A 26,379-nucleotide genomic window follows, 5' to 3' on the forward strand; every position below is an offset into this window, starting at 1 on the left:
CAGGACCCATCTACACTGCTATATAACACAGCTTCAGAATGGAGATTAACTGCATTGAACTGGTTTATATGGCAACGTAGGTCCCTTCTACACTGCCATATAATCCAGATTATCAAATCAGATAATCCACATTATCTGCTTTGAACTGGATTATCTAAGTCTACACTACCATAATCCACTTCAAATCACATAATCTGGATTTTATATGGCAGTGTAGAAGGGGCCATAGACTCATATCATCCAGTTCAACACAGTTCAATCTGCACTATATGAGTCTAGGCTGACCATATAATGCAGTTCAAATGGCGTTATATCAGGGGTCCTCAAACTTTTTAAACAGAGGGTCAGGTCACAGTCCCTCAAACTGTTGGAGGGCCAGATTATAATTTGGAGAAAAAAAATATGAATGAATTCCTATGCAAACTGCACATATCGTATTTGTAGTGCAAAAAAACCCACTTAAAAACAATACAATAATTAAAACGAAGAACAATTTTAACAAATATAAACTTATTAGTATTTCACTGGGAAGTGTGGACCTGCTTTTAGCTGATGAGATAGAATTGTTGTTGTTGTTGTGTGCTATCAAGTCATTCCAGACTTAAGTTGACCCTGAGTGAGGGCCGGGCCTTAGTTTGAGGACCCCTGCATTATATGGTAATGTAGATGAAACCTCAAGCTCTTCTCAAGCTTTGGTAGAGTTTGAGATTTCAAAGTGATGGTAAATGTGTGGCCTCCTGCATTTTGTTACCTCTGTTGGAGCATGTAAAAATCAATTGGCTGCTCGGCCATGTTCCAGAAGCATTCCCTCCTTGTTGGGGCATGTGCAAATCAGTTGGTGAGTGTGTTAACTAGAAAATGCAAAGCATGAAACTTATTGGTTGGGCTACGCCTGAAAAGCTAGCTGATCCTGGGAGTTTTGGCAACAGTTACATTAATAGGTCTTCTGTGCAGGAGCTTACCAAGACCGTTTGTATTATTTTTCCTTCACGTTGACACCTAAAGACCATTGGAATATCTCTAAAAACAACATTGTGTGAGTCAATGCAACAGTTCACATGACTGTATATATGTTACTCTGCATAACAAAGAGTAAACACCTTTTTTTTAACTTTGTGGCTTATCTTTTCTCTAGCAAGACAGTGTGTGGATTGGTAAAGATGTGAACAACACGTGATTTTCATTCTTCTACAACCTCCACTGTTACCATATTCAGTGCCTTGCTAGTTGTATCCAATGGGAGTTGTAGTCTCACAATAAGTCACAATTTGTCCAGACTTTTGATCCATAGCATTTGTGGAACAGGGACACCCAGATTCATTGTTACCGATATTTGTTTTAAGCTTACGGATCACAAAAAATGTCCAAGAAGATGGCTGTGTGTAATTAAATGAACATATTCTAGAGACATAAACATTATGATTAGGTTTCATTACTTATAAAATCTATTAAATATTTATGAATTTATTTATTTCCAGCCCTTCAAATCTCGAAGTGGTTTACAGATCAAAATGACAATAGTTGGTTGGAAGGAAAGAAGGAAGGAAGGAAGGAAGGAAGGAAGGAAGGAAGGAAGGAAGGAAGGAAATTCCATCTTACAGTCTAAAAGACATTATATGAAAGGAAAATGCAGGGAGGAGTCACAGTGAAGAAGCTGTCATGGACAACAGACATCTGGTCCTGTGGAAATTATAAAAATGTTATTTATTAATACTTTTAGCCTGAACGAAACCACTGTTCAGGTGGGCAAGAATTCAGCAAATGGTAATGTTTTCAAACATCAATACTGCAATTTTGAGAGAACTGAAGCATCAGCTTGACGAAGTATTAGGACTCTTGGTTATTTCTCAGAGTGCTGGTTCATGTAATTCTCTGGGGCCGTAGGTGGAAACAGCTGAGCCAAGCCTGGCACGGTCTGGAAGAGGTGGGAGGTGGCATCACTGGCATCCCTTTGGCGCAGGTAGCACAGAAAAGCTGTCCACACAAAGGAACAGGCTCCCACGTAAGTTGTGCGGAACATGGGTGGCACAAGAGCAAAATTCACTGCCTGGTGAAAAGGAGAAAAAAAGACAAGGTGGAACATCAACTTTTCGGTTGAAGCGGATTTTCCAGTATGATGCCTCCTCTCATCTCAGACTAGCTGGGACATACCTAGTGTTTGGAAACATTATTGCTTTGGGACTACAGCTCCTCCACCCAGCATAGTCAACCCAAAGTCATCAGGCTGTATACTTTCTTCTGAAACTGGTTTTTCCAGGTAAACCTAGGCTGTGATGGTCTCGGCTGTCTGGATGTAGGTGAACTACAACTCCTAAACTCAAGGTCAATGCCCACCAGACCCTTCTAGTATTTTCTGTTGGCTATGGGAGTTCTGTGTGCCAAGATTGGTTCAACTCCATTGTTGATGGAATTCAGAATGCTCTTTGATTGTAGGTGAACTATAAATCCCAGCAACTATAACTCCCAAATGACAAAATCAATCCCCCACCAAACCCCAACAATATTCAAATTTGGGCCAAATTTTGTCCAGTGAATGATAATACATCCCGCATATCAGATATTTACATTACGATTCAAAACAGTACCAAAATTGCAGTTCTGAAGTAGCAAGGAAAATAATGTTATGGTTGGGGATCACCACCACATAAGGAGCTGTATTAAGGGGTTGTGGCATTAAGAAGATTGTCATGCTCTAAATCTAGTTGAGGAAGTCATGACTTTCCAGATGCCGTTGGACTCTGACTCCCAACATCCCCAGCTACCATGACCAGTGGTTGGGCAGGATGGGAATTGTAGTCCCACTGCTTTTGGAGAACTAACGGTTCCCCAGAAGCTGCAATAAACTGTATTTAAAGTGCAGAAATATGTTTGACACCATAGCTGTTTAAAGGCACTGAATCTATTCCTTTCCCCTCTGCATTCAAAACCTTGGTAACTCCATGTTTCAGGCACCAAGATCAGAAAAGGAAATCAGCAACACTTACCTGGAACAAAGTCCAGCACAACACCCCAGCCTGAAGGAAGAGGAAGCAAAAATAAAAAATGGAGCATCCAGATTAAGTCCCACAATAAAAGTCTCCCACACAAAGCAAAAATACATTTTATACCATCGTTTTTATGACCCTCAATTTTGCAGGGCTATGAAAATTAATATACAACCCATTACCTTGTAAGATGGCCAGAATTTTTCCCGTAAATTCCCAAAGATGTCACGTTCACCATCCAGGAGAGAGAGACCTGGAAAACACAGACAACTGGTCTCCAAACCATGTCACCATATTTGGAAGACGCCCTTCGCACCTGTACCTTTTCTCACCTGTGTAAAATGCCCCAATGGTGATTGGGGCAGCTATAGCCTGGTCACATGCCACCTTTACGATCACCTTGGAAATATTTGCTCCTGGAAGAAGACGTTCCAAGGTCCGGAACCAGACATAATTGAAGTTGGCGTGGAACGTGAACCCTACCAGTGCCACTTTGGCCGTCTGCTTCAGGTCCAAAGCAGTGCACATAAGCCGGTCCTGATGGGCCTTTGACAATACCTGCTGGGCCACATCGGCTGCAGAAAACAGAGTGCCATAGGCGGCAATATTCAGCACCCAAGGATGGCGATGCACCAGGCTGCGCAAGGGGTGCATTCAGTTGGCACACCGAAGCGGCAGAAGAGCAGTTCTTCAAGATGTTGAATCTCTCTTCTCTTCTCTCACCTGTAATAACAGGTGTGTTGTCTACAAATGCACACAGGGAGAGATGGAGGGAAAGAGACACACATGTACAAAGATGTTGCCGCAAATTTTTGGATTAAAAAGCCCCCAAATTATAAGAAACCAATGAGCTTTAAATTGTGTAATTCTGAGGACTGGCGGGCGGGGGAGGGGGGGGGGGCTAAAGGTTAGTCCCCTCTGCCCAAGCATATTAACTTAATTTATAACCTTGTGTATTTTACACAAAATCTCTGTTGATTCACATTTCATCATTTAAGAACAACCCCATTATGCATATCAATTAGAAAAAAAATCCCAAATAAGAAAAAAAAATCAGTGAGTGTGTGTGTCAACTGTAAAATAAGATGCAATGCCCAGGGAATGCAATGCCCAGGGAACATGCTGAGACTGGGACTTTTGGTTAATGTTATATTTTTGGTCAGGCTTGAACTATGCAGGTGTAGAGAAAAGATGAGAGAAGCAGAGAAAGACAGAGTGTGCTCTCGATTCATGGGCTGCTAAAGGAGTTTATCCACATGGACAAAGAAATACTATTTTATAACTCTCATAAAAGGACATTATGTGAGTTGATGCAACTGATCACATTGGTGTTCTGAATTTACAGAGAGTAAATTACTTGTTCTTTTTTTATTCATCTGCGTGGCATATTTTCTTTCTTTGGCAAGGAAGTGTGTGGGCTGATCAAACATGAATTACACGTGGTTTATTTTACATTACATTTCGGCCACATCCATGAAAGGCATCCTCAGATATTGTGGAGTCTGTTGGAAACGAAGCAAGTAAATAAAGAACGACACTCAGAAAACAGAGGAACTCCAGACAAGAAACAATCAGGGCCAGCTAACACCTCCCAACAAAGGATTCCCCTGGCAAGAAGCAGCCAGGCTTTGGAGGTGCAAGGCTATTCATTGCTAAACAAGGTGGCCAATTACAACATTCACACCTGCCTCAAATGGACAAGAGTTCTTTCTTCTATCCTGGACATTATTCCACAGATATAGTTTCCAACAGACCTCACCACCTCTGAGCCTGCCATAGATGTGGGCGAAACATCAGGAGTGTGGCAAAATGAAAATCACGCATAGTTCACATCTTTACCAATCCACACACTGTCTTGCTAGTGAAACGTTTTGCCATACTGATGATCAGTAAATAATTAGGTGTTTACTCTCTGTTACGCAGAGCAACATATATACAGTCATGTGAACTATTGCATTGACTCACACAATGTCCTTTGAGAGAGATTCAAAATGGTCCTTAGATGTCCATATGAAGGATCTTCTACCAGTAGCCCAGAAGCAAAAAATACAAACAGTCTTGGCAAGGTCCTGCACAGAAAACCTAAAAATGTAACTGTTGCCAAAACTCCCAGGCTCAGCTAGCTTCTTGGGTATAGCCTAACCAATTAGCTTAGTGCTTTGCATATTCCAGTTAACACACTCACCAACTGATTTTTACATGCCCCAACATGGAGGGAATGCTTCTGGAGCATGGCTGTGCAGACTGGAATACTCACAGCAACTCAATGTTTCCCGCCATGAAAGCCTTCGACAACACAATTAAGTTGCAGTCCTTTATTTTATTTTATTTTGCTGTGTTCTGTTGTATATTGTTTATTGCATTGCTGGGCTTGGACTCATGTAAACCGCCCTGAGTCCCCTTGAGGAGATGGTGGCAGGGTATAAATAAAGTTTATTATTATTATTATTATTATTATTGGCAGAAAAAAACTTTGAATGAACATTGTAAACAAATAATGCTGGGCATACCTTCTAGGGCACAACGCACATTTGTTGTCGTGTGCCTTTCACTCATTTCTGACTTATGGCAACCCTATCATGAGGGTTTTAGAGGCTGAGAGTATGTGACTTGCCCAATAAACAAACTCCACAAATGCAGTCCAATGCTCAAACTACTGCATCGCGCTGGCTCTCAATTCAAAGTCAGATCTCCCCTTTGATCTAGTAGTTAAGTAGAAGCAATTTTTATTTAATTTGTAGTATGTAAATACGCTGTCTGTGTACTTAATTAAGGTGTAAACGCAACACCCCGTGCCTAAATTCTCACAGAACACAACACTCCACACCCATAATATAAACCTTTCATCTATGCATGGGTATATGTGCAGACCCAACTAATATTCCACACCTTACACAAACACATTGTGTGTACGTCAACACTGCATGTCCCTGTTTTAACACGCCAACACTATATACCCCTCTTTTAACACTTGTCTGATTTCTAGACCAGGCATAGGCAAACTGATTGGGAGATTGCCGTGCGGGAGCACACCACCAAAGCACTCCCGACAGATGGCCATCTGATTAGAAACCTCCATAGCAGGCCTGGACCAACTTGGGCCCTCCAGGTGTTTGGGACTCCAACTCCCACCATTCCGAACAGCCTCAGGCTCCTTCCTTTTCCCCCTCAGCCGCTTAAGCGGCTGAGGGGGAAAAGGAAAGGGCCTGAGGCTGTTCGGAATGATGGGAGTTGGAGTCCCAAACACCTGGAGGGCCCAAGTTGGCTCATGCCTGGTGTAGACCGAGACTCAGTATAGCAGAGTACGTAGACGGGGCTACAGAAACATGTCATGCATCCTTCTTAGGAATCTAACAATATACTTCCCTCACTGCAAGGTAACCCTATGTCCTCTTATGCACATTGCGAAGGTAGACTCCTACAGACCTTAGTCTGTATTAACTTGACGAATGCTTTCCAGATTCACATGGCATTCAGGAGTGACAGCCCCATTCTTCTTGGGCTTAACATACATTCGCCTCCCACAACACTTCTTCTGCCCCTGCTCTTCGTGCTGAAAAGGATAAGTGTTCAAAGCAGCCCTGAAAGCCACCTACGCCTATGGAAAAGTTTTGACGTGTTCGACAAGAGAATGGTCTTATCCATATGATCTTGGGAATAGTTTCTAGGGAGAAACCTGTGAGTGGGTTCTGACAGACATCTAGGATCCTGTCTTATGGTATGTATTTATTTTTATACTTAAATCTCCCCCAAAAAGTCTAAAGTGACACATGATCACACTATTTTATCATCACGACCATCTCGGGAGGGAGGTAAGGCTGGGAGAAAGTGACCGGTCCATTGTTAACTGGTGGACTCCACAGTTAAGTAGAGATTCAACTTTTGGTCCCTACTGTCTTAGACCACTACTATAGAGGTGCATCTACACTGTACAATTGATGCAGTTTGATGCCACTTTAACTGCCATGACACAATATTAATAATCATGGGAGTAGCCAATTTGCTTCTAAGCACAATTCAAAGTGCTGGTTTTAACCTACAAAACCCTATATGGTTCCAGCTCAGTTTACCTGTCCCAACATATTCTCCCCTATGAACCACCAAGAGTATTAAGATCGTCTGGAGAGGCCCTGCTCTCAGTCCTGCCACCTTTGCAGGTGTCTCTGGTGGGAACGAGACACAGGGCCTTTTCTGTGGTGGCTCCTCGGCTAGGGAATTCCCTCCCGAATGAAATTAGATCTGCCCCCTCCCTACTGACCTTTAGGAAGCTAGTGAAAACTTGCCTGTGGAATGCAGCTTTTGGGGAATGATGTCTGAGACCGGCAATTCACCAAAGTTACTGACCACAATATATGGACTGAGTTGACATGATTTTATCTTGGTGAACGGCTGTTATGTAATTTATTCTATATGTATTGATTAATTTTAATGTTGGTGTATGATATTTTAGATTTTAGTGTTAGCATTGAATTTTTGCTGTCAGTCGGCCTGAGTCCCTCTACGGAGGTAGAGAAGATTGGGATATAAAAGTTTTAAATAAATAAGTAGTAGTTTGGTGAGGTACTTGGATTGTTCAGCAGAGAAGACTAAAGACTTCCAGGAATTTCTTGATGAAAAGGATTATCTAGATCTGTTTCAGTCTGTTTTCAGGCCTGGCTATGAAACAGAGACAGCTTTGGTAGCCTTGGTAGATGACCTCTGCAGACATCTAGACAATAATAATAATAATAATAATAATAATAATAATAATCTGACACGATACAAGGATTTAAAGATTGAACTTCAAAGACTGGCACAAGCCAGTAAAGGTGGTCCCAGTGGTGATCGGCACACTGGGTACAGTGCCTAAAGACCTTGGCCTGCACTTGAACACAATCGGGATCACAAGCCAGAAAAAGTTACAGAAAATGAACACGCCAAGCTACTCTGGGACTTCCGAATTCAGACAGACAGAGTTTTGGAGCACAATACTCCTGATGTCACGACTGTGTTAAAAAACAAAGTATGGATTGTCGATGTTGCAATCCCAGGCGACAGCAGGATTGAAGAGAAACAACTGGAAAAGCTGACACGATGTGAGGATTTAAAGATCGAACTGCAAAGATTGTGGCACAAGCCAGTAAAGGTGGTCCCGGTGGTGATCGGCACACTGGGTACAGTGCCTAAAGACCTTGGCCTGCACTTAAACACAATCGGAGCTGACAAGATTACCATCTGCCAGCTGCAAAAGGCCACCTTACTGGGATCTGCACACATTCTTCGCCGATACATCACTCAGTCCTAGACACTTGGGAAGCGTCTGAAGTGTGATCCAATACAACAGCCAGCAGAGTTTATGCTGTGGACTCATCTTGTTGTGTTTCTAATAATAATAATAATAATAATAATAATAATAACACTTTATTTCCACCCTATCTCCCCAAGGGGACTCAGGGCGGATCACAGTACACATACACGGCAAACATAGGCTTTGTGCAAACATAGGAATTGTGGAAGTTGAAATCCAAAACACCTGGAGGGCCAAAGTCTGCCCATGCCTGATCTATACTATGCAGCCCTTCTATCCATGGAGGATACATTCCAAGATGTTGCCCGAATATGCAAAACTGTGAGCAAACCCTATTGAAATGAATACCATATAGAACTACACTGAAGGGATTAGGAAATGCCTATATTATCAGACGTGGATAATTGAAACTGAAGATACTGGTCCCATTGGTATAATATTAATTTTTCTCCCCCGCTGCAGATGAGCGAAGACATATTTGAGAAAGTAAGAATTGCAAAACAATATTCTTTCTCTCTTAGGCACAGACATTCTTCTCTTCTTTTTCTCTTAGACCCTCACCCCTTCAACGTTTCTCCTAATAGCATTGTACTTATCATTCTTACCCCAAATCTCTTGGTGGAGGAAGGAAGACAGGATGGCCCAGCCTCTCTCTCTCTGCTCCACAGAACTAAAAATAGCTGGACATGTGGGAAGGGTGGAGAAATCAAGACCAGCTGAAGCAAAGGGGAGAGAAACCCACCGAAAGCCCCTTGAGTCCTGTCTGTTTACAAGCTGATTCCTAACTCCTCATTGGGGGAAAAGTATGGGCAAATTCCTGGGGGGAAGAGCAGAAATTTGAGACCCTATCTGAATTACTTGTTCAATTATTTATTACTTGTTTTGTCAAAGGCTTTAATGGCCAGAATCACTGGGTTGCTGTGAGTTTTCGGGTTGTATGGCCATGTTCCAGAAGCATTCTTTCCTGACATTTTGCCCACATCTATGGCAGGCATCCTCAGAGGTTGAGGGGTCTGTCAGAAACTAAGTAAGTGAGGTTTATATATTTGTGTGAGTTTTTATTACTTATTTATAAATTACAGTCAGTAAGATATCTGGGGAGCATGGGCTTAATGGTGACTCACCTCAAGACATGAGAGGTGGATAAGATATAAAATTATTATTATTATTATTATTTGAAACACAACATGATTAGTACACAACAAACAAGATCACTATGCTGGTTGTTGTATTGGATCCCACGTTGGAAACTTCCCAAGTGCCTAGGATTATGTGATGTGTCGGCGAATAATGCATGCAGATCCCAGTAGGGTGGCCTTTTGCAGATGACAGATGCTAATTTGTCGGTGCCAATTGTGTTTAAGTGCAGGCCAAGGTCTTTAGGCACTGCACCCAGTGTGCCGATCACCACTTGGACCACCTTGACTGGCTTGTGCCAGAGTGTTTGCAGTTTGATCTTTAAATCCTCATACCGTGTCAGCTTTTCCAGTTGTTTCTCTTCAGTCCTGCTGTCACCTAGGATTGCAACATTGATGATCCATACTTGTTTTTTTAACATGATGCAGGAGTATTGTGCTCCAAAACTCTGTCTGTCTGAAGTCGGAAGTCCCTGAATAGTTTGACATGTTCATTTTCTGTAACTTTTTCAGGCTTGTGATCCCACCAGTTCTTTGTCGCAGACAGATGGTATTTGTGGCACAAGTTCCAATGAATCATCTGAGCAATGGTGTTATGCCTCTACTTGTAGTCTGTCTGCACAATTTTCTTGCAGCAACTGAGGATGTGATCATCTGCTTCCTTGCAGATTCTACACTTGGGATCTGTTGTCCACTTTTCTATTATTATTATTATTATTATTATTATTATTATTAATTGAGCAAGAGCTAGTCAGGGGTCCTTGAACAGGGTTTCCAGAGTGAAAACTGGAGAGAGATCAATTTAGGAGAGTTGCTGCCATTTTCCCGTCACCTTTTCCTGCTTACATCAAATGCAACACCCACTGAAACGTCTTCATTCTCTGATGTTTGTGCCTGCAAATCATCCTATGAATATTCAATCATGAATATTCATGGGATGTTCTTAGGTAAAGGTGGTTTTGCTGGTTCTGAAATATAGTCTAACATATCTGGTATCTGTTGGCAGTTTCCCACTCAAATACTAACCAGAGCTCATCCCACTTAGCTTCCATAATCAGACAGAATCTAGTGCAGGCTGAGGAGGAAAAAGAAAGGGTCTGAGGCCAGGAATGGTGTGAGTTGAAGTCCAAAAAATCCCAAGGGCCAGAGATTGCCCATGCTGGAACTAGTGTCTTTAGGGTATTTAGGTCCTCTTCTACACAACCTTTAATAGTACAGGAGCCCTCTCCAAGTCTTCCATATGGTGCAGATTTAATGCAACCCACCAGATATTATTATGTGGCCACAACACCTAGCATTCCTCACTATTGCCTATACTGCATCAAACTGCATTATATGGGTCTACTCTACACTGACCATAGAATGCAGTTCAAACTGCATTATATTGCAGTGTACTTTACTTACTTACTTACTTAGGCAATCCCTTGTAGCCCGAGGATGATGGTCTTCCAAGTCCAGTGTCTTGGCGGTGGATTCATGGGTGGCCCTATTCTTGATTTGCATGTTCTCCCACAGTGAGGTGATCGGTTTCCAGGTGGAAGGCGGTCCTGGACCATCATAATACTATAATATAATATAATATAATATAATATAATATAATATAATATAATGTAATAATTGTATATAATATAATTATTATAATATAATATTATTATAATATATTATTATAATATAAGATAATAATATAAGATAATATAGTAATATAATATTGTACTATAATATGGTGGGTTATAAGTAAAGTTTATTATTATTATAATATAATCTATATTAATAAAAATGTAATGTTCATTTGTGGGATTAACATAACTTAAAAACCACTGGACGAATTGACACCAAATTTGGACACAATACACCTACCAGGCCAACAAGTGACCATCACTCATAAAAAATACTGAAAAACACAGTGGAAGAGACTTAAAAAGCCAAAAAAGCAAAAATTACATTACAACGCATGTGCAAAACCACATATATACATATACACAAATATATACACATACATATACACTCATATACACACACACAAGACACATATACACAGACTGGGCCACAGCAACACGTGGCAGGGGATGGTTATACTAATATTATATTATATTATATTATATTATATTATATTATATTATATTATATTATATTATATTGCTATGTACATCTACCTTGAGTCTTTTTGGTGACTTGCCTGTGATCCTGGTAATATACATTCCAAGTCTGCAAGAATACAATATCAGGGCCTTTTCATTCCACCACCAGGGGGCGCTGTTACACTTCTGTACAATGAATTCTGTAGAACCATTAAGGGTGCATCTACACTGTTGAATGAATTCAGTTTGACACCACTTTAACTGCCATGGCTCAATGCTCTGGCATGCTGGGAGGCACCAGCAAAGAAGGCTAAAGACACTGTAAAACTGCAGCTCTCATGATTCCATAGCATTGCGCCATGACAATTAAAATACGGTACATTCAGTTTGAGATGCATCCAGAATTGCCTCATATGGCTCATGCTTACAGAGGAGCATGGGGGTTGAACCATCCACACAACCTCTGAGAATGCCTGGCATAGATGTGGGTGAAACGTCAGGAGAAAATGCTGCAGGAACATGGCCATACAGCCTGGAAAACTCACAGCAATCCACCCCTGAATATTCTTTGCTGAATAAAATGTTAATTCACAGGGTTGCCATCGGTTGACAGATGATTTGAAGACGCCCACACATAGATTTAAATGGTTTGGTGGGTGGGAGAGGATTATGGAGCCATTAAAAGAAGTTGGAGAGAAGTTTGGAACCCGTTATGTGGACGTGTTTTCAAGCCACCTGTCAACTTATGGTAACCCCATAGACTTTATAGGGCTTTCTTAGGCAAAGGATAGCCAGTTCCTTCTTCTGAAACATATTTTATGCTTATATTTTGTTTTGTTAATGTTGTGGTTATGTTGTTTTTACTTTGTATGTTTTGTGATGTTACCTGGGAACCACTCTGAGTCCCCTCGGGGAGATGGAGCATTATATAAATTAAATATTATTATTATTATTATTATTATTATTATTATAGCCAACTGCTGCTCTGAGATTACAGTGAACAGAGGGGCCAGGAAGACAGTTTCACCTTGTCTCCTGCACTATCCTAATAATATAATATAATGTAATGTAATATAATATACTGTATATACATATAATATTATAATTTTTTTTGTCGTGTCTGGAGCGACTTAAGAAACTGCAAGTCGCTTCTGGAGTGAGAGAATTGGCCGTCTGCAAGGACGTTGCCCAGGGGATGCCCGGATGATTTGATGTTTTTATCATCCTTGTGGGAGGCTTCTCTCATGTCCCTGCATGAGTAGCTGGAGCTGACAGAGGGAGCTCATCCACCTCTCCCCGGATTCGAACCTGCGACCTGTCGGTCTTCAATCCTGCCGGCACAGGGGTTTAACCCACTGCGCCATCGGGGGCTCCAATATTATAATATAATCTATATAAATAAATATACTATAATATAATATACTGTATATACATATAATATTATAATGTAATCTATATAAATAAAAATGTAATGTTTCTTTGTGGTATTAACAAAACTCAAAAACCACTGGGCGAATTGACACCAAATTTGGACACAATACACTTATCAGGCCAACGAGTGACCATCACTCATAAAAACAGAGTGGAAGAGACTTAAAAAGCCAAAAATATAAATAGTACATTACAATGCACGCGCAAAACCACATATATACACAGATATATATAGATATAGATATACACACAGACCAGGCCACAGCAACGCATGGCATGGGATGGCTAGTACAATCTAGTACTAATAACAGTAAAGGTAAAGGTTTTCCTCTGACATTAAGTCCAGTCATGTCTGACTCTGGGGTGTGGTGCTCATCTCCATTTCTAAGCCGAAGAGCCAGCATTGTCAGTAGATACCTCCACAGTCATGTGGCCAGCATGACTTCATGAAGCGCCGTTAATAATAATAATAATAATAATAATAATAATAATAATACGATATTATAATTATATATTTTATATTTCATGTAATATTACTAATAATATTACAGTATAATGATATAGTGCAATATAGTAATATATAATACTAATATTGTGCTATGGTACTAATATAATATACTTGTCAGCCACTCTGAGCCCCCTTTGAGGTGAGAAGGGCAGTATATAAATGTTGTAAACGAATAAATAAATACAGCATCTGATATTTATTAGTGGCCTCCCATCTAAATATAAAGCAGGAATCAGCTAAGCTTCCAAAATTAGATGTGATTCAGTACATTTAGGATAGTTGGGACCCCCTCATACAATATGTAGTAGGACCCCTTCTACGCTGTCATATAATAAAGATTATCAAAGCAGATAATCCACATTATCTGCTTTGATCTGGATTATATGAGTCTACACTGTCATATAACCCAGTTCAAAGCAGATCATTTGGATTTTATATGGGAGTGTAGTAGAGGCCATAGTATTCTGCATGACTATAATAAGGCTTGATCTACCTAAGACCAAACTGACGGAGAATGTATTGCTTGTGTAAGCAAACATATTATGCCATTGAGTAACACATGCAAAAACATATCATCTATCAGGATTTCAAGGACGTTTCTGCTTCCCATATTTTCTCTCATTCACTTTGCATGTGGCAAGAGTTTGCCTGCACATCATACCTCAAAATATAGCAACGCACGGCACTGCCTTAGCATTCTGGATGGAGGTCTGTCGTCGGCCAGTTTGTTGAGTCACTTCTCCCTCTAAAAGTAGCCCAGGAACCCTTTCCTCAGGCCCTGTCCCAACCCTTTGCATTTATGGTGCGTGGTCCTCTTCCGTCATCTCCAATGTAGTTTTGCTGCGTCATTTGCAACATGACCCTCGCTGGAAATAAACAGGCACCGTAGCCTTTTAGGAATACAGCGGGACTCTTATCTGCCACAGGGCTGCAGTGTGGTATTGGAAAGTAAACAATTATACACAAGCAATCAGTAGAAAACTATTACATTGATTATGGCAAACATTAGTAGACCTCAGCCTATTTCAGAAGATATTCAAGTCCATAAAGATTTAGATCAAGCATGGCCAAACTTAGGCCCTCCAAGTGTTTTGAACGTCAACTCCCACAATTCCTAACAGCGAATTGTGGGAGTTGAAGTCCAAAACACCCGGAGAACCAAAGTTTGCCCATGCTTGGTATAGACTCATATAATGCAATTGAACTGCATTATATGGCAGTTTACATGGGGCTCCAGTCCTACAATACAAGCCTATGGTCAGATAGAACCAGAAGTGATTAATTTTAATGGTGATCCAAATTAATCATGGTTCCCAGTCCATCTAAGAATGTGATTACAGGGGTTCTTACTGTAAACTGGAATTCAAGGCAGCCATTCACTTTCCTCTTATCTTTCTCTCCTGCTATTCTATTCAGGGATGCATTATCCTGTATTGAGTAAGACTAAATTGAAAAACATAATTATACTTTGGTTCAGAAAAGCTTGGCACTGTTTGATCTTGCTCTAAGGTCCCGTCTAGGTGTTTACACTGCTGTATACTCCAGTTTCTGAATCCAGATTATCTGCTTTGAACTGGGTTATATTTACAGCATTTGTTGTTTATCCATTCAGTCGGTTCTGACTTTTCATGACCTCCTGGACCAGTCCACGGCAGAGCTCCTTGTTGGCCGTGGCCACCCCCAGCTCCTTCAAGGTCAAGCCAGTCACTTCAAGGATACCACCCATCTTATCGCACCTCAAGATAGATTCACCTTGCCCAGAACACCACACACACCAAGGCTGTAGATTTTGTAGTTTATTAAAGAAAAGGCAAAGTCTAAAACACAAAAGTAAAGAGAATCAGCAGGCAGAGAGCTCACAGGCTGGCTCGACTCCTCCACATTGCACCTGTGAAGCTTTACTAAAACCAGAAACATCTTCTAAGACAACATCCCTTCCCATGGGAAACAGGTACTCCTCGTCTTCAGCATCAACATCGTCTGTATCAACAATAGGTACATGTTCAGGAATCTGAAACCCATCATCCACTTCTTGCTCTTCCTGAGGCTCCAGCTGAGCCACAACACATCTTGCCCTTGGTCAGCCCCTCTTCCTTTTTACTTCCATTTCCCCCAGCATCACTGTCTTCTCTAAGCTTTCCTGTTTTCTCATGATGTGGCCAAAAGGAGCCCCGGTGGTGCAGTGGGTTAAACCCCTGTGCTGGCAGGACTGAAGACGGACAGGTTGGAGGTTCGAATCCGGGGAGAGCGAGGATGAGCTCCCTCTATCAGCTCCAGCTCCTCATGCAGGGACGAGAGAAGCCTCTTACAAGAATGATAAAATATCAAAACATCCAGGCGTCTCCTGGGCAACGTGCTTGCAGACAGGCAATTCTCTCACACCAGAATACCATTGCTTTAACTATGTGGATCTTTGTTGCCAGTGTGATGTCTCTACTCTTCACTATTTTATCGAGATTGGTCCTCACTCTCCCAAGAAGGAAACATCTTTTGATTTGTCTGTGTCAAAGCAGATAATCTGGATTCGGAAGCTGGATTATATGGGAGTGTAGATCCAGTCTATGAGAAATGGTGTGTATGGCTGACGGTAAGCCGCGTAAAAACGGGAACGGACTCCTGTCCCATTAAGAGTTGGGTCGAAAACATAGTTTCTGCAGGTCAAGCTTGAATGACAGGCTAGACCTGTTGAATGGACCTTTCCCACCATTCAACTATTGTCTTCCATTTCATGTGACCATCCTGCTATGAACACAAACTATTTAAGGCATATTATTCGGGCCTCTTCCACACAGCTGTATAAAACCCACATTGGACTGGATTATATGGCAGTGTGGACTCAGATAATCCAGTTCAAAGCAGATATTGTGGGATTTTATGCCTTGAAGGGCCCTGGGTTATATGGCTGTGAGGAAGGGACCTGAGCCTCATCTAAAGGCTCTGATCTGATTGCATTTAGCACAAAGAGAAAAAATGATCCAGGTTTTAGGTTTGAAAAAAGACGCCCACTCACACACCGGGTACATAGCAACATTGTGGAGAAAGCAACACAAATATTGTGTCTATGTTTAGCTCTCTATCCAACATGGTTACATGGTATCACTGCATACCCTTCAAGTTTTCACAGATAACTTTTTACTTACTTTACTTTACTTACTTAGGCGATCCCTTGTAGTCCGAGGATGATGGTCCTCCAAGTTCGGTGTCCTGGCGGTGGGTTCGTAGGTGACTGTGGAGCCCTATTCTTGATCTGCATGTTCTTCCACAGTGAGGGCATTGGTTTCCAGGTGGGAGACAGTCTCGGATGGGGTTGGCTTGATGTGCCTTCCTCTTGGCACGTTTCTCTCTTTCAGCCTCCATTCGTGCCTCTTCAAATTCTGCAGCACTGCTGGTCACAGCTGATCTCCAGCTGGAGCCTTCAGGGGCCAGGGTTTCCCAGTTCACAGTGTCTATGCCAGAGTTTTTAAGGTTGGCTTTGAGCCCATCTTTAAATCTCTTTTCCTGTCCACCAACAACATGGTGGATTTCAGAGATGTATGGCTAATGAATATCAGAGTGTGGTCAAAATGGCAATTTCTAAGCTGAAGAGCTGGCGTTGTCTGTAGATGCCTCCAAGGTCAGGAGACCAGCATGACTGCATGGAGCACCGTTACCTTCCCGCAGAAGCGGTACCTATTGATCTACTCACATTGGCATGTTTTCGAACTGCTAGGTTGGAAGAAGCTGGGGCTAGCAGCAGGAGCTCAGCCTGCTCCCCGAATTCAAACTGTTGACCTTTTGGTCAGCAAGTTCAGTGGTTCAGTGGTTTAACCCACTGTGCCACCAGGCTGCATCGCTATATAATCCAGTTCAAAGCAGATTATCTGGATTTTAATGGCTGTGTAGAAGGGGCCTTCACTGCCACATAATGCAGTTTCAGAATGCAGATTAACTGCATTTAACTAAATTATATGGCAGTGTAGACTCATATATTGCAGTTCAATGCAATTAATCTACATTCTGAAACTGCATTATATGGCAGCACAGATGGGGCCTCATTTAGGCCCCTTCTACACTGACATATAATCCAGAATATCAAGGCAGATCATCTATATTATCTTCTTCTCAATGTGCACAGACAACGTTGTCATCAGCATACTGAAGTTCTATAACAGATGTTGTTGTAACCTTAGTTTTGGCTTTCAGTCTGCTGAGGTTAAACAGCTTGCCATCTGTCCGATAGATGATTTCCACTCCGGTGGGAAGCTTCCCATCAACAAGGTGAAGTATCATAGCGATGAAAATGGAGAATAAAGTTGGGGCAATAACACATCCCTGTTTGACACCTGATTCCACCTTAAATGGGTCACTACTCCACTCGCCTGAGCTCTGTGAGTGAAGCAATGCATTACAAAAATGCATTACAATGCATGCGCAAAACCACATATATACGCAAACATATGAATGAAAGGGTTTTTGAGTGAAATTTGCAAATGCTAAGCAAGGGGCTTTGAATGAAATTAACAGCAAAAGGGAAACATACCCTTTTCTCTGTAGAAAAGGAGTAACAGGGAAGAAAATGTTTTTAAGAAACAAGATGTGACATGTAGAGGTCGGAAGTTGTGTTGTGCTTAAGTTCAAAGGTTGTGGTTAAGCGCAGAGTCTGCAGGTACAAGAAGGTACTTTCCATCAAAAGGTCAAGGAAGAGTGGCTGGAAAGAGAGTACTTTCAGTGACCTATTACTTGAGTATAAAAGTCAGCAGAAACAGAGGAGCGGCGCGGCAGTCACTTGAAGGGTAGCATCTGCGTATGCTGCCAGGCTGTCCGTCTTCTTCATGAAGAAACTAAAATAAACCTTGTTTTTTGATCTTTTTGGGGGACTGTCTCCTTCCTTACGTGTTCCTGTGATGTGGACCTAAGAAGACCCAATTTAGGGTCTCTAACATGAACACACACAAAACACATTTACACAGACTATAGTACTAATTAAAAGTGGTATCAAACTGCATTAATTCTACAGTGTGGACATTTTGAAAGCATCTGAAAAAAAAGTGGGACGACAGGGGATTAAAGTGGGATGATAGAGGATTAATCAGAAGGGTATGGCATACAATGTTTTGGCAGCATGGTCTTCCCAAGTTTGGGGATCTAGTGGATCTTTGAGGGGGAAAGCGAGATCCCAGCATGATTTGAGAGGAATGAAAAGGGAGGGAAGGAAATGCATGGCTTTGGGGAAGCAACTTGTGGGGGGTCCGGCCTCTGACGTCACCGCAACCCCCCTCCCAGCAGACAATAGGCCCCATTCATCCTCCCCCGCCCGCCTTCGCCATCCTCTCACGATCTGCTCACACACAAAGAGGCCCATTCAGCTTCCAAAAGGGTCCGGCTCCTTTGGGTTGGCCGGCTCGCTTGTCATTCATCCCGAAGGGCGTGCGCGGTGGCCTCCTTCAGCCTATCCTGGCCTCGCAGTTAGACCCCGCCCCTTTACGACTCTGATTGGTCGTGGTGGGCGTGGCGAAGGGACCCGGACTCCTCCCCCGAGGCAGTGGCAGCTCAGTTGCGGCTGGGCCTTGGAGGAGAGAGGATCTCTGTCACCGGAGGTACAGTGCAGACCTTGCTTAGGGCCCTGTCTTCATTTTTCTCTCTCCTTTTGCTGTGTTTTATAAGGATCCTTTCCAGAGTCTGCAAAGACGGGGAGACTTTGTGCCCTTATGTAATTTGTATTTATAAGCGCCATGGCTTGAAATAGCTGATGAGCTTAAGAAGAGGTGTGATCCTTCCCATGTCATTGGGAGGGTCTGGCTTAGGAAAAATGGCAGGGAAGCTGAGATTGAGCATTGCATGGTTGTGGGTTGGGTTGAGGGTGGAAATGGCATAGATTATTATGATATATTGTTATTATTATTAATCTGATTGTGGGTTGGGTTTAGGGTGGAAATGGCATGGATTATTATTAGATTATTATTATTATTATTATTATTAATATGATTGTGGGTTGGGTTTAGGGTGGAAATGGCATAGATTATTATTATATATTAATAATAATAATAATATGATTGTGGGTTGGGCTTAGGGTGGAAATGGCATAGATTATTATTATATATTAATAATAATAATAATATGATTGTGGGTTGGGCTTAGGGTGGAAATGGCATAGATTATTATATATTGTTGTTATTATTATTATTATTATTGTGGGTTGGGTTTAGAGTGGAAATGGTGTAGATTATTATTATTATTATTATTCTGATTGTGGGTTGGGTTTAGGGTGAAAATGGCATAGATTATATTATTATTATTATTATTATTATTATTCTGATTGTGGGTTGGGTTTAGGGTGAAAATGGCATAGATTATATTATTATTATTATTATTATTATTGTGGGTTGGGTTTAAGGTGGAAATGGCATAGATTATTATTATATATTGTCACTATTATTATTAATCTGATTGTGGGTTAGGTTTAGGGTAGAAATGGCATAGATTATATTATTATTATTATTCTAATTGTGGGTTGGGTTTGGAGTGGAAATGGCATAGATTATATTATTAATAATAATTATCTGATTGTGGGTTGGGTTTAGAGTGAAAATGGCATAGATTATTATTATATATTATTATTATTAATATGATTGTGGGTTGGGTTTAGGGTGGAAATGGCATAGATTATTATTAATATGATTGTTATTATTGTTATTAATCTGATTGTGAGTTGGGTTTAGGGTGGAAATGGCATAGATTATTATTATTATTCTGATTGTGGGTTGGGTTTAGGGTGCAAATGGCATAGATTATTGTTATTATTATCCTTATTAATTTGATTGTGGGTTGGGTTTAGGGTGGAAATGACATTATATTATTATAATAATTATTAATCTGATTGTGGGTTGGGTTTAGAGTAGTAATGCCATAGATTAATAATAATAATAATAATAATAATAATAATAGATTGTGGGTTGGGTTTAGGGTGGAAATTGCATAGATTATTATTATTATTATTATTATTATTATTACGACATTTCTCAGGCATTTCTTGCTCTCACCTGTCAGTCTTATTATTCCCCCCTCCCCTTTGGATGCTTTCTCTATAGTCACCTACCTTTTTCTATACTGGATGTCATTCATTGATTCAGCAATCTGTGCTCTACAATCGTTCCCTTTTGTAGCCTCACCGACACTATAATTCCATTACCTTCTACATGACTTTGGGTTCCCATTCCTCCATCTATCTCTAGCCTTTATTGGTGACCAGCCAGAGAATGTCAGCTGCTGAATTTCTGCAGGGTTTTTCCTTTCCTCCTGGTGCTTTCTTTTTCCCCCCCTTCCTCCATCCCCGCCTACACTCCGTTTGGGGCTTTGCTCAGGTACAGATCTGCAGTCCTTTCCAAGCTTGGTAGCCATTCAAATAAAGAGTGGACACACACAAAATTTCAGAGGTAGGCAAAAGACCTACAGTGTGCTGCAAAGGCGTTTTGTTGGGGGCGTGTATGTGATGGGTGGGTTTGCTCTCCTTCTTTCTTAACATTGCAAAGTAGTATTATTATTGTGTTGTCGAAGGCTTTCATGGCCGGAATCACTGGGTTGCTGTGAGTTTTCTGGGCTGTATGACCATGTTCCAGAAACATTTTCTCCTGACGTTTCACCTGCATTTATGGCAGGCATCCTCAGAAGCTGAAACCTCACAACCTCTGAGAAAATGCTTCTGGAACATGGCCAGACAGCCCCGGAAACTCACAGCATCTATGGCAGGCATCCTCAGAGGTTGTGAGGTATATTGGAAACAAGGCAAGTGGGATTTATATATCTGAGTAATGTCCAGGGTTGGAGAAAGAACTCTTGTCTGCTTGAGGCAAGTGTGAATTTTGCAAATAGCCTTGTACCTTCAAGGCTGGCTGCTTCCTGCCCGGGGGAATCCTTTGTTGGGAGGTGCTAGCTGGTCCTGACTGTTTCTTGTCTGAACAAGAATTGTGCCAATCACCTCCCAACAAAGGATTTCCCCAGACAGGAAGCGGCCAAGCCTTGAAGCTGCAAGGCCATTAAATGCTAATCAAGGTAGACTGGTAGGAATTGTGAGAGGGCCGAAGTTTGCTCGTGCTTGGGATATATGATAATTATGGTTTCGGATAGAACACCCATTTGCCTGACGCACTGTAGATTTAATACAGTTTGAAACCATTTTGCCTACCATGATTCAGTGCTATGGAATTATGGGAGTTGTAGTTTTACAAGGTCTTTAGCTTTCTCTGAAGAACAGCATTGGCCTTTCCATACTACAACTCCCATAATTCCACAGCATTGAGTCATGGTAGTTAAAGTGGTGTCAAACTGCATTAATTCTATAGTGTAGATGTTCCCCTAGATTTACTGGATCAGAGCAGGCCAAGCTTTGGACTTCATAGCATTTATTTATGTATTTATTTACGCCATTTATATGCCATCCTTCTCACCCTGAAGGGGACTCAGACCGGCTTATAAGATATATATACATACAATATATTATACTATTAGCATAGTACAATATCAGTATTATATATTACTATATTGTACTATACCATTATATTGTAATATTATTAGTAATATTATATGTAATATAAAATATATAATTTTATTGTACTTATTATAGTAACTTGCATGCCTAGGCTTCTTACTGTCCTGGGTTTGTGCTGTTGTTCCAAAAACCAAATTCTCATAGATAATGTGGTTGCACGAAACATCTGTGTGCAGTTATATATGCGTGTGTTTTAGATAGGCTGTTAGGAATTGTGGGAGTTGACGTCCAAAACTCCTGGAGGGCCGAAGCTTGCCCATGCCTGGTATATATGATAATTAGGGTTTCTGATATAACAACCATTTGCCTGTCACACTGTAGATTTAATACATTTTGAAACCATTTTAACCGCCATGATTCAAATCTGTAGAATTATGGGAGTTGTAGTTTTACAAGCTCTTTAGTTTTTTCTGATGAACAGTGTTGGCTTCGCCGTACTACAGCTCCCATGATTCCACAGCATTGAGTCATGGCTCTTAAAGTGGTGTCAAACTGCATTAATTCTATAGTGTAGATTCCCCCCTAGATTTAGAGTAGGCCAAGCTTTGGACTTCATAGTAACTTGCATGTCTAGGCTCCTTATTGTCCCGAGTTTGTGCTGTTGTTCCAAAAGGCAAATTCTCATAGATAATGTGGTTGCACGAAACATCTGTGTGCATTTATATATGTGTGTGTGTTTTGTCGTGCTGAAGTGTTGTTGGACACCGCAGTTCAATCACTGAGCCGAGAAAGAGAGATAGATTGGATGCATGCATCCATGGCATTTTGGAACAGAAGTGCAGGAATTTCTCAGTGTGATGCCCAAAATAATACCAAGTATTTCAGGAATGCAGTTGTATGTTTTCTTGGTGAAAAGGGAGGTATTTGTCATCTGGCTCAGGGCAGGGGGGGGGGGGGGGAGAATGGCTTGTGCCTCTAACCCTCTAATTCAAGGCAGCTGAAAAGAGCCATCCGCATGTAATCAAACCCATTAGGAGTTTTATCTAAAAGTCCCAGCAAAATGCACGGATCTGATCCCGCAAATCCGGGGAATGCTTAGCATTTGGAACTTGCTGTGTCAACAGAATCCTGAATTCCAGAGGAGGGTGGCTGTGTTGATCTGTTGCAGTGAAAACAAGAGTCCTGTGGGCAAGACTTCATACACACACACACATTCTGGTGTAACTTTCCATCAACTAGAACCTGCTTTGTCAAATAGGTGGAAAAAACAATGGAAATCTTACATTGTGTACTCTGTGTTTGCAGGGAAAGAAGATGAGAGCAATCTAAAAGGTTGGATTTTGCAGGTGTTTGGTTTTAAAGTTGACCTGCATGAATATTCCATATGCACATGTTGAATTTTTAAGTTTTTGAAAATTAAAAAAAATCAGTGGTGCAGCGGGTTAAACCTTTGAGCTGCTGAACTTGCTGACTAAAAGTTGGTGGTTTGAATCCGGGGAGCGGGGTGAGCTCTTGCTGCCAGCCCCAGCTTCTGCCAACCTAGAAGTTCAAAAACATGCAAATTTGAGTAGATCAGTAGGTACCACTCCTGCGGGAAGGTAACTGTGCTCCATGCAGTCATGACGGCCACATGACCTTGGAGGTGTCTACGGACAATGCCAGCTCTTTGGTTTAGAAATGGAAATGAGCAACAACCCCCAGAGTTGGACTTGACTAGACTTAATGTCAGGGGAAACTTTTACCTTACTTCATGTAGGGCTAAATCTGTATCCCATCCAGTAATGTCACTGTTTGAAAAGTTGGGGTGTTTTTTAAAATCAGTGATTTTAATATAATCACTATTTTTGGATCCAGTCTATCTTTTGTTTATGAATATTGTTGTTCAAAATGCATTTGGATTATTTTGTTGTTGTTTTGTTTTGGCAATTGGAAGCTTTTTGTATCTAAGGATTGTCTGCCTGATTTTCTTGCTTTGGAAAAAGTTAGTACAGTATCTGGCTTAATTTATCATTTCCCGACAAAATATGACCTCTCTAAGCATCTTTTCAGTGGTTTTCAACCTGTGGGTCTCCAGGTGTTTTGGCTTACAACTCTCAGAAATCCCAGCCAGCTTACCAGCTGTTAGGATTTTTGGGAGTTGAAGGCCAAAACATCTGGGGACCCACAGGTTGAGAACCACTGTCTAGGTCAGGTATGAGCAAACTTTGGCCCTCCAGGTGTTTTGGACTTCAACTCCCACAATTGCTGTTAGGAATTGTGGGAGTTGAAGTCCAAAACACCTGGAGGGCCGAAGTTTGCTCATGCCTGCTCTAGGTCCTCCAATATGACTTAATTCTTGGAATAGATTCTCCATTTAAGTAAGGTTCAGTGTTTTCTGTGGTTTTGTGTGCTTGGAAATGTATCCCTTTGTAGATACTATATTTTTCCAGAAGTGGGTTTTGATTTTAGTTTTATTAGTTTCTTGTGGGTTTTTTCGGGCTATAGGGCCATGTTCTAGAGGCATTTCTCCTGACGTTTCGCCTGCATCTATGGCAAGCATCCTCAGAGGTAGTGAGGTCCTCTGAGGATGCTTGCCATAGATGCAGGCGAAACGTCAGGAGAAATGCCTCTAGAACATGGTCCTATAGCCCGAAAAAACCCACAAGAACCTAGTGATTCCAGCCATGAAAGCCTTCGACAATATAGTTTTATTTACTCCCCTTCAATATTACATATGTTTTCTATACTTTTGTGAACTCTTGTTAAGAGTTTCTGATATACATTTCATAGGAAAGACAATTAATGCTGGTAATTTATGGAGGCATGTGCTAATTTGTGTGCATTTATTTAGCTATGGGCTAAATTGGAGCATTTAATTCCAAATTGCTGAACGACAGTGAACCCTGCAGAGTTACGTTGTTATATTATTATCAGTAGTAGTATTTATACCGACTTCACTGCCAAAGGAGACTCAAAAGAACTAACATCGAAAAAACGTAACAATATATGATTTGGAACCTAAAAAAATAACAGAAATACAAATTAGAGAAGGATGTAAAAAGCCATATAACACAGAATCATAGGGTTAGAAGAGACCTCTTGGGCCATCCAGTCAACCTCCTGCCAAGAAGCAGGAAAATCACATTCAAAGCACTCTCGACAGACGGCCATCCAACCTCTGTTTAAAAACCTGCAAAGAAGGAGCCTCCACCACACTCCAGCAGACAATACCAAGGCAGATAATCCACAATAGAATCATAGAGTTGGAAGAGATATCGTGAGCCATACAGTCCAACCCCCTGCCAAGAAGCAGGACACATTCAAAACACTCTCGACAGATGGCCATCCAGCCTCTGTTTAAAAGCTTCCAAAGAAGGAGCTTCCACCACACTCCAGCAGACAATAACATGGCAGATAATCCACAGTAGAGTCATAGAGTTGGAAGAGATTTCATGAGCTATCTAGTCCAACCTCCTGCCAAGAGGCAGGAAAATCACATTCAAAGCACTCTCGACAAATGACCATCGAGCCTCAGTTTAAAAACCTCCAAAGAAGGAGCTTCCACCACACTCTAGCAGACAATATCAAGGCAGATCATCCACAATAGAATTATAAGAGTTGGAAGAGACCTCGTGGGCTATCTAGTCCAACCTGCAAAGAAGCAGGACAATCACATTCAAAGCACCCTCACAGATGGCCATCCAGCCTCTGTTTAAAAGCCTCCAAAGAAGGAACCTCCACCACACTCCAGCAGGTAATATCAAGGCAGATAATCCACAATAGAATCATAGAGTTGGAAGAGATCTCGTGGGCTATCTAGTCCAACCCCCTGCCAAGAAGCAGGACAATCACATTCAAAGCACCCCCAACAGATGGGCATCCAACCTCTGTTAAAAAGCCTCCAATGAAGGAGCTTCTACCTCATTCCAGCAGACAATATCAAGGCAGATAATCCACAATAGAATCATAGAGTTGGAAGAGACCTCATGGGCTATCTAGTCCAACCCCCTGCCAAGAAGCAGGAAAATCACATTCAAACACTCTCGACAGATGGCCATCGAGCCTCTGTTTCAAAACCTCCAGCGAAGGAGCTTCCACCACACTCCAGCAGACAATATCAAGGCAGATAATCCACAATAGAATCATAGAGTTGGGAGAGACCTTGTGAGCTATCCAGTCCAATCCCCTGCCAAGAAGTAGGGCAATCACATTCAAAGCACCCCCCAACAGATGGCCATCCAGCCTCTGTTTAAAAGCCTCCAAAGAAGGAGCCTCTACCACACTCCGGGGCAGAGAGTTCCACTGCTGAACAGCTCTCACAGTCAGGAAGTTCTTCCTAATGTTCAGGTAGAATCTCCAATATTTGCTTTGAACTGTGTTATTTGAGTCCACACTCCCATATAATCCTGTTCAATGTGTACAGTTGTGTGGAAGGTGCCTTGGATTCCAGAAAGGCAAAAAGAATGAACTAATCTCAATTCTCTGGAATGTGTCCAGAGGAGGGCGATTAAA

General features: G+C 41.4%; 2 protein-coding genes across 17 annotated transcripts in view; one reads left to right on the forward strand and one right to left on the reverse strand.

Moving 5' to 3' along the window:
• Positions 1-1,685: 1,685 nt before the first annotated feature.
• On the reverse strand, positions 1,686-14,271 carry MPV17L (MPV17 mitochondrial inner membrane protein like). 3 transcript variants are annotated; one of them, XM_067469477.1, is made up of 5 exons: positions 14,086-14,271; positions 3,317-3,728; positions 3,167-3,237; positions 2,985-3,014; positions 1,686-2,047 (listed from the first exon to the last, which is right to left on the reverse strand). In XM_067469477.1, the coding sequence occupies exons 2-5, from the start codon at positions 3,636-3,638 to the stop codon at positions 1,841-1,843; spliced, it is 630 nt and encodes a 209-aa protein (XP_067325578.1). In that variant the 5' UTR covers positions 3,639-3,728; positions 14,086-14,271; the 3' UTR covers positions 1,686-1,840. The 3 variants fall into 3 exon arrangements, with proteins under 3 accessions (XP_067325578.1, XP_067325579.1, XP_067325577.1); XM_067469478.1 differs by lacking the exon at positions 14,086-14,271 and adding an exon at positions 8,877-9,020 and having other exon boundaries at positions 3,317-3,707; XM_067469476.1 differs by lacking the exon at positions 14,086-14,271 and adding an exon at positions 8,877-9,020.
• A 4,648-nt stretch (positions 14,272-18,919) lies between these two features.
• The window catches only part of LOC132777847 (myosin-10-like), a 101,994-nt gene continuing 94,534 nt past the window's right edge, over positions 18,920-26,379 (forward strand). For all 14 annotated transcript variants that reach the window (XM_067469839.1, XM_067469842.1, XM_067469846.1 and 11 more), the window contains exon 1: positions 18,920-19,000. The gene's annotated coding sequence lies outside the window, so the exon portion shown is untranslated. The remainder of the gene's footprint in view (positions 19,001-26,379) is intronic.

The sequence above is a fragment of the Anolis sagrei genome, chromosome 6, assembly GCF_037176765.1.
Source record: "Anolis sagrei isolate rAnoSag1 chromosome 6, rAnoSag1.mat, whole genome shotgun sequence".
Taxonomy (NCBI): domain Eukaryota; kingdom Metazoa; phylum Chordata; class Lepidosauria; order Squamata; family Dactyloidae; genus Anolis; species Anolis sagrei.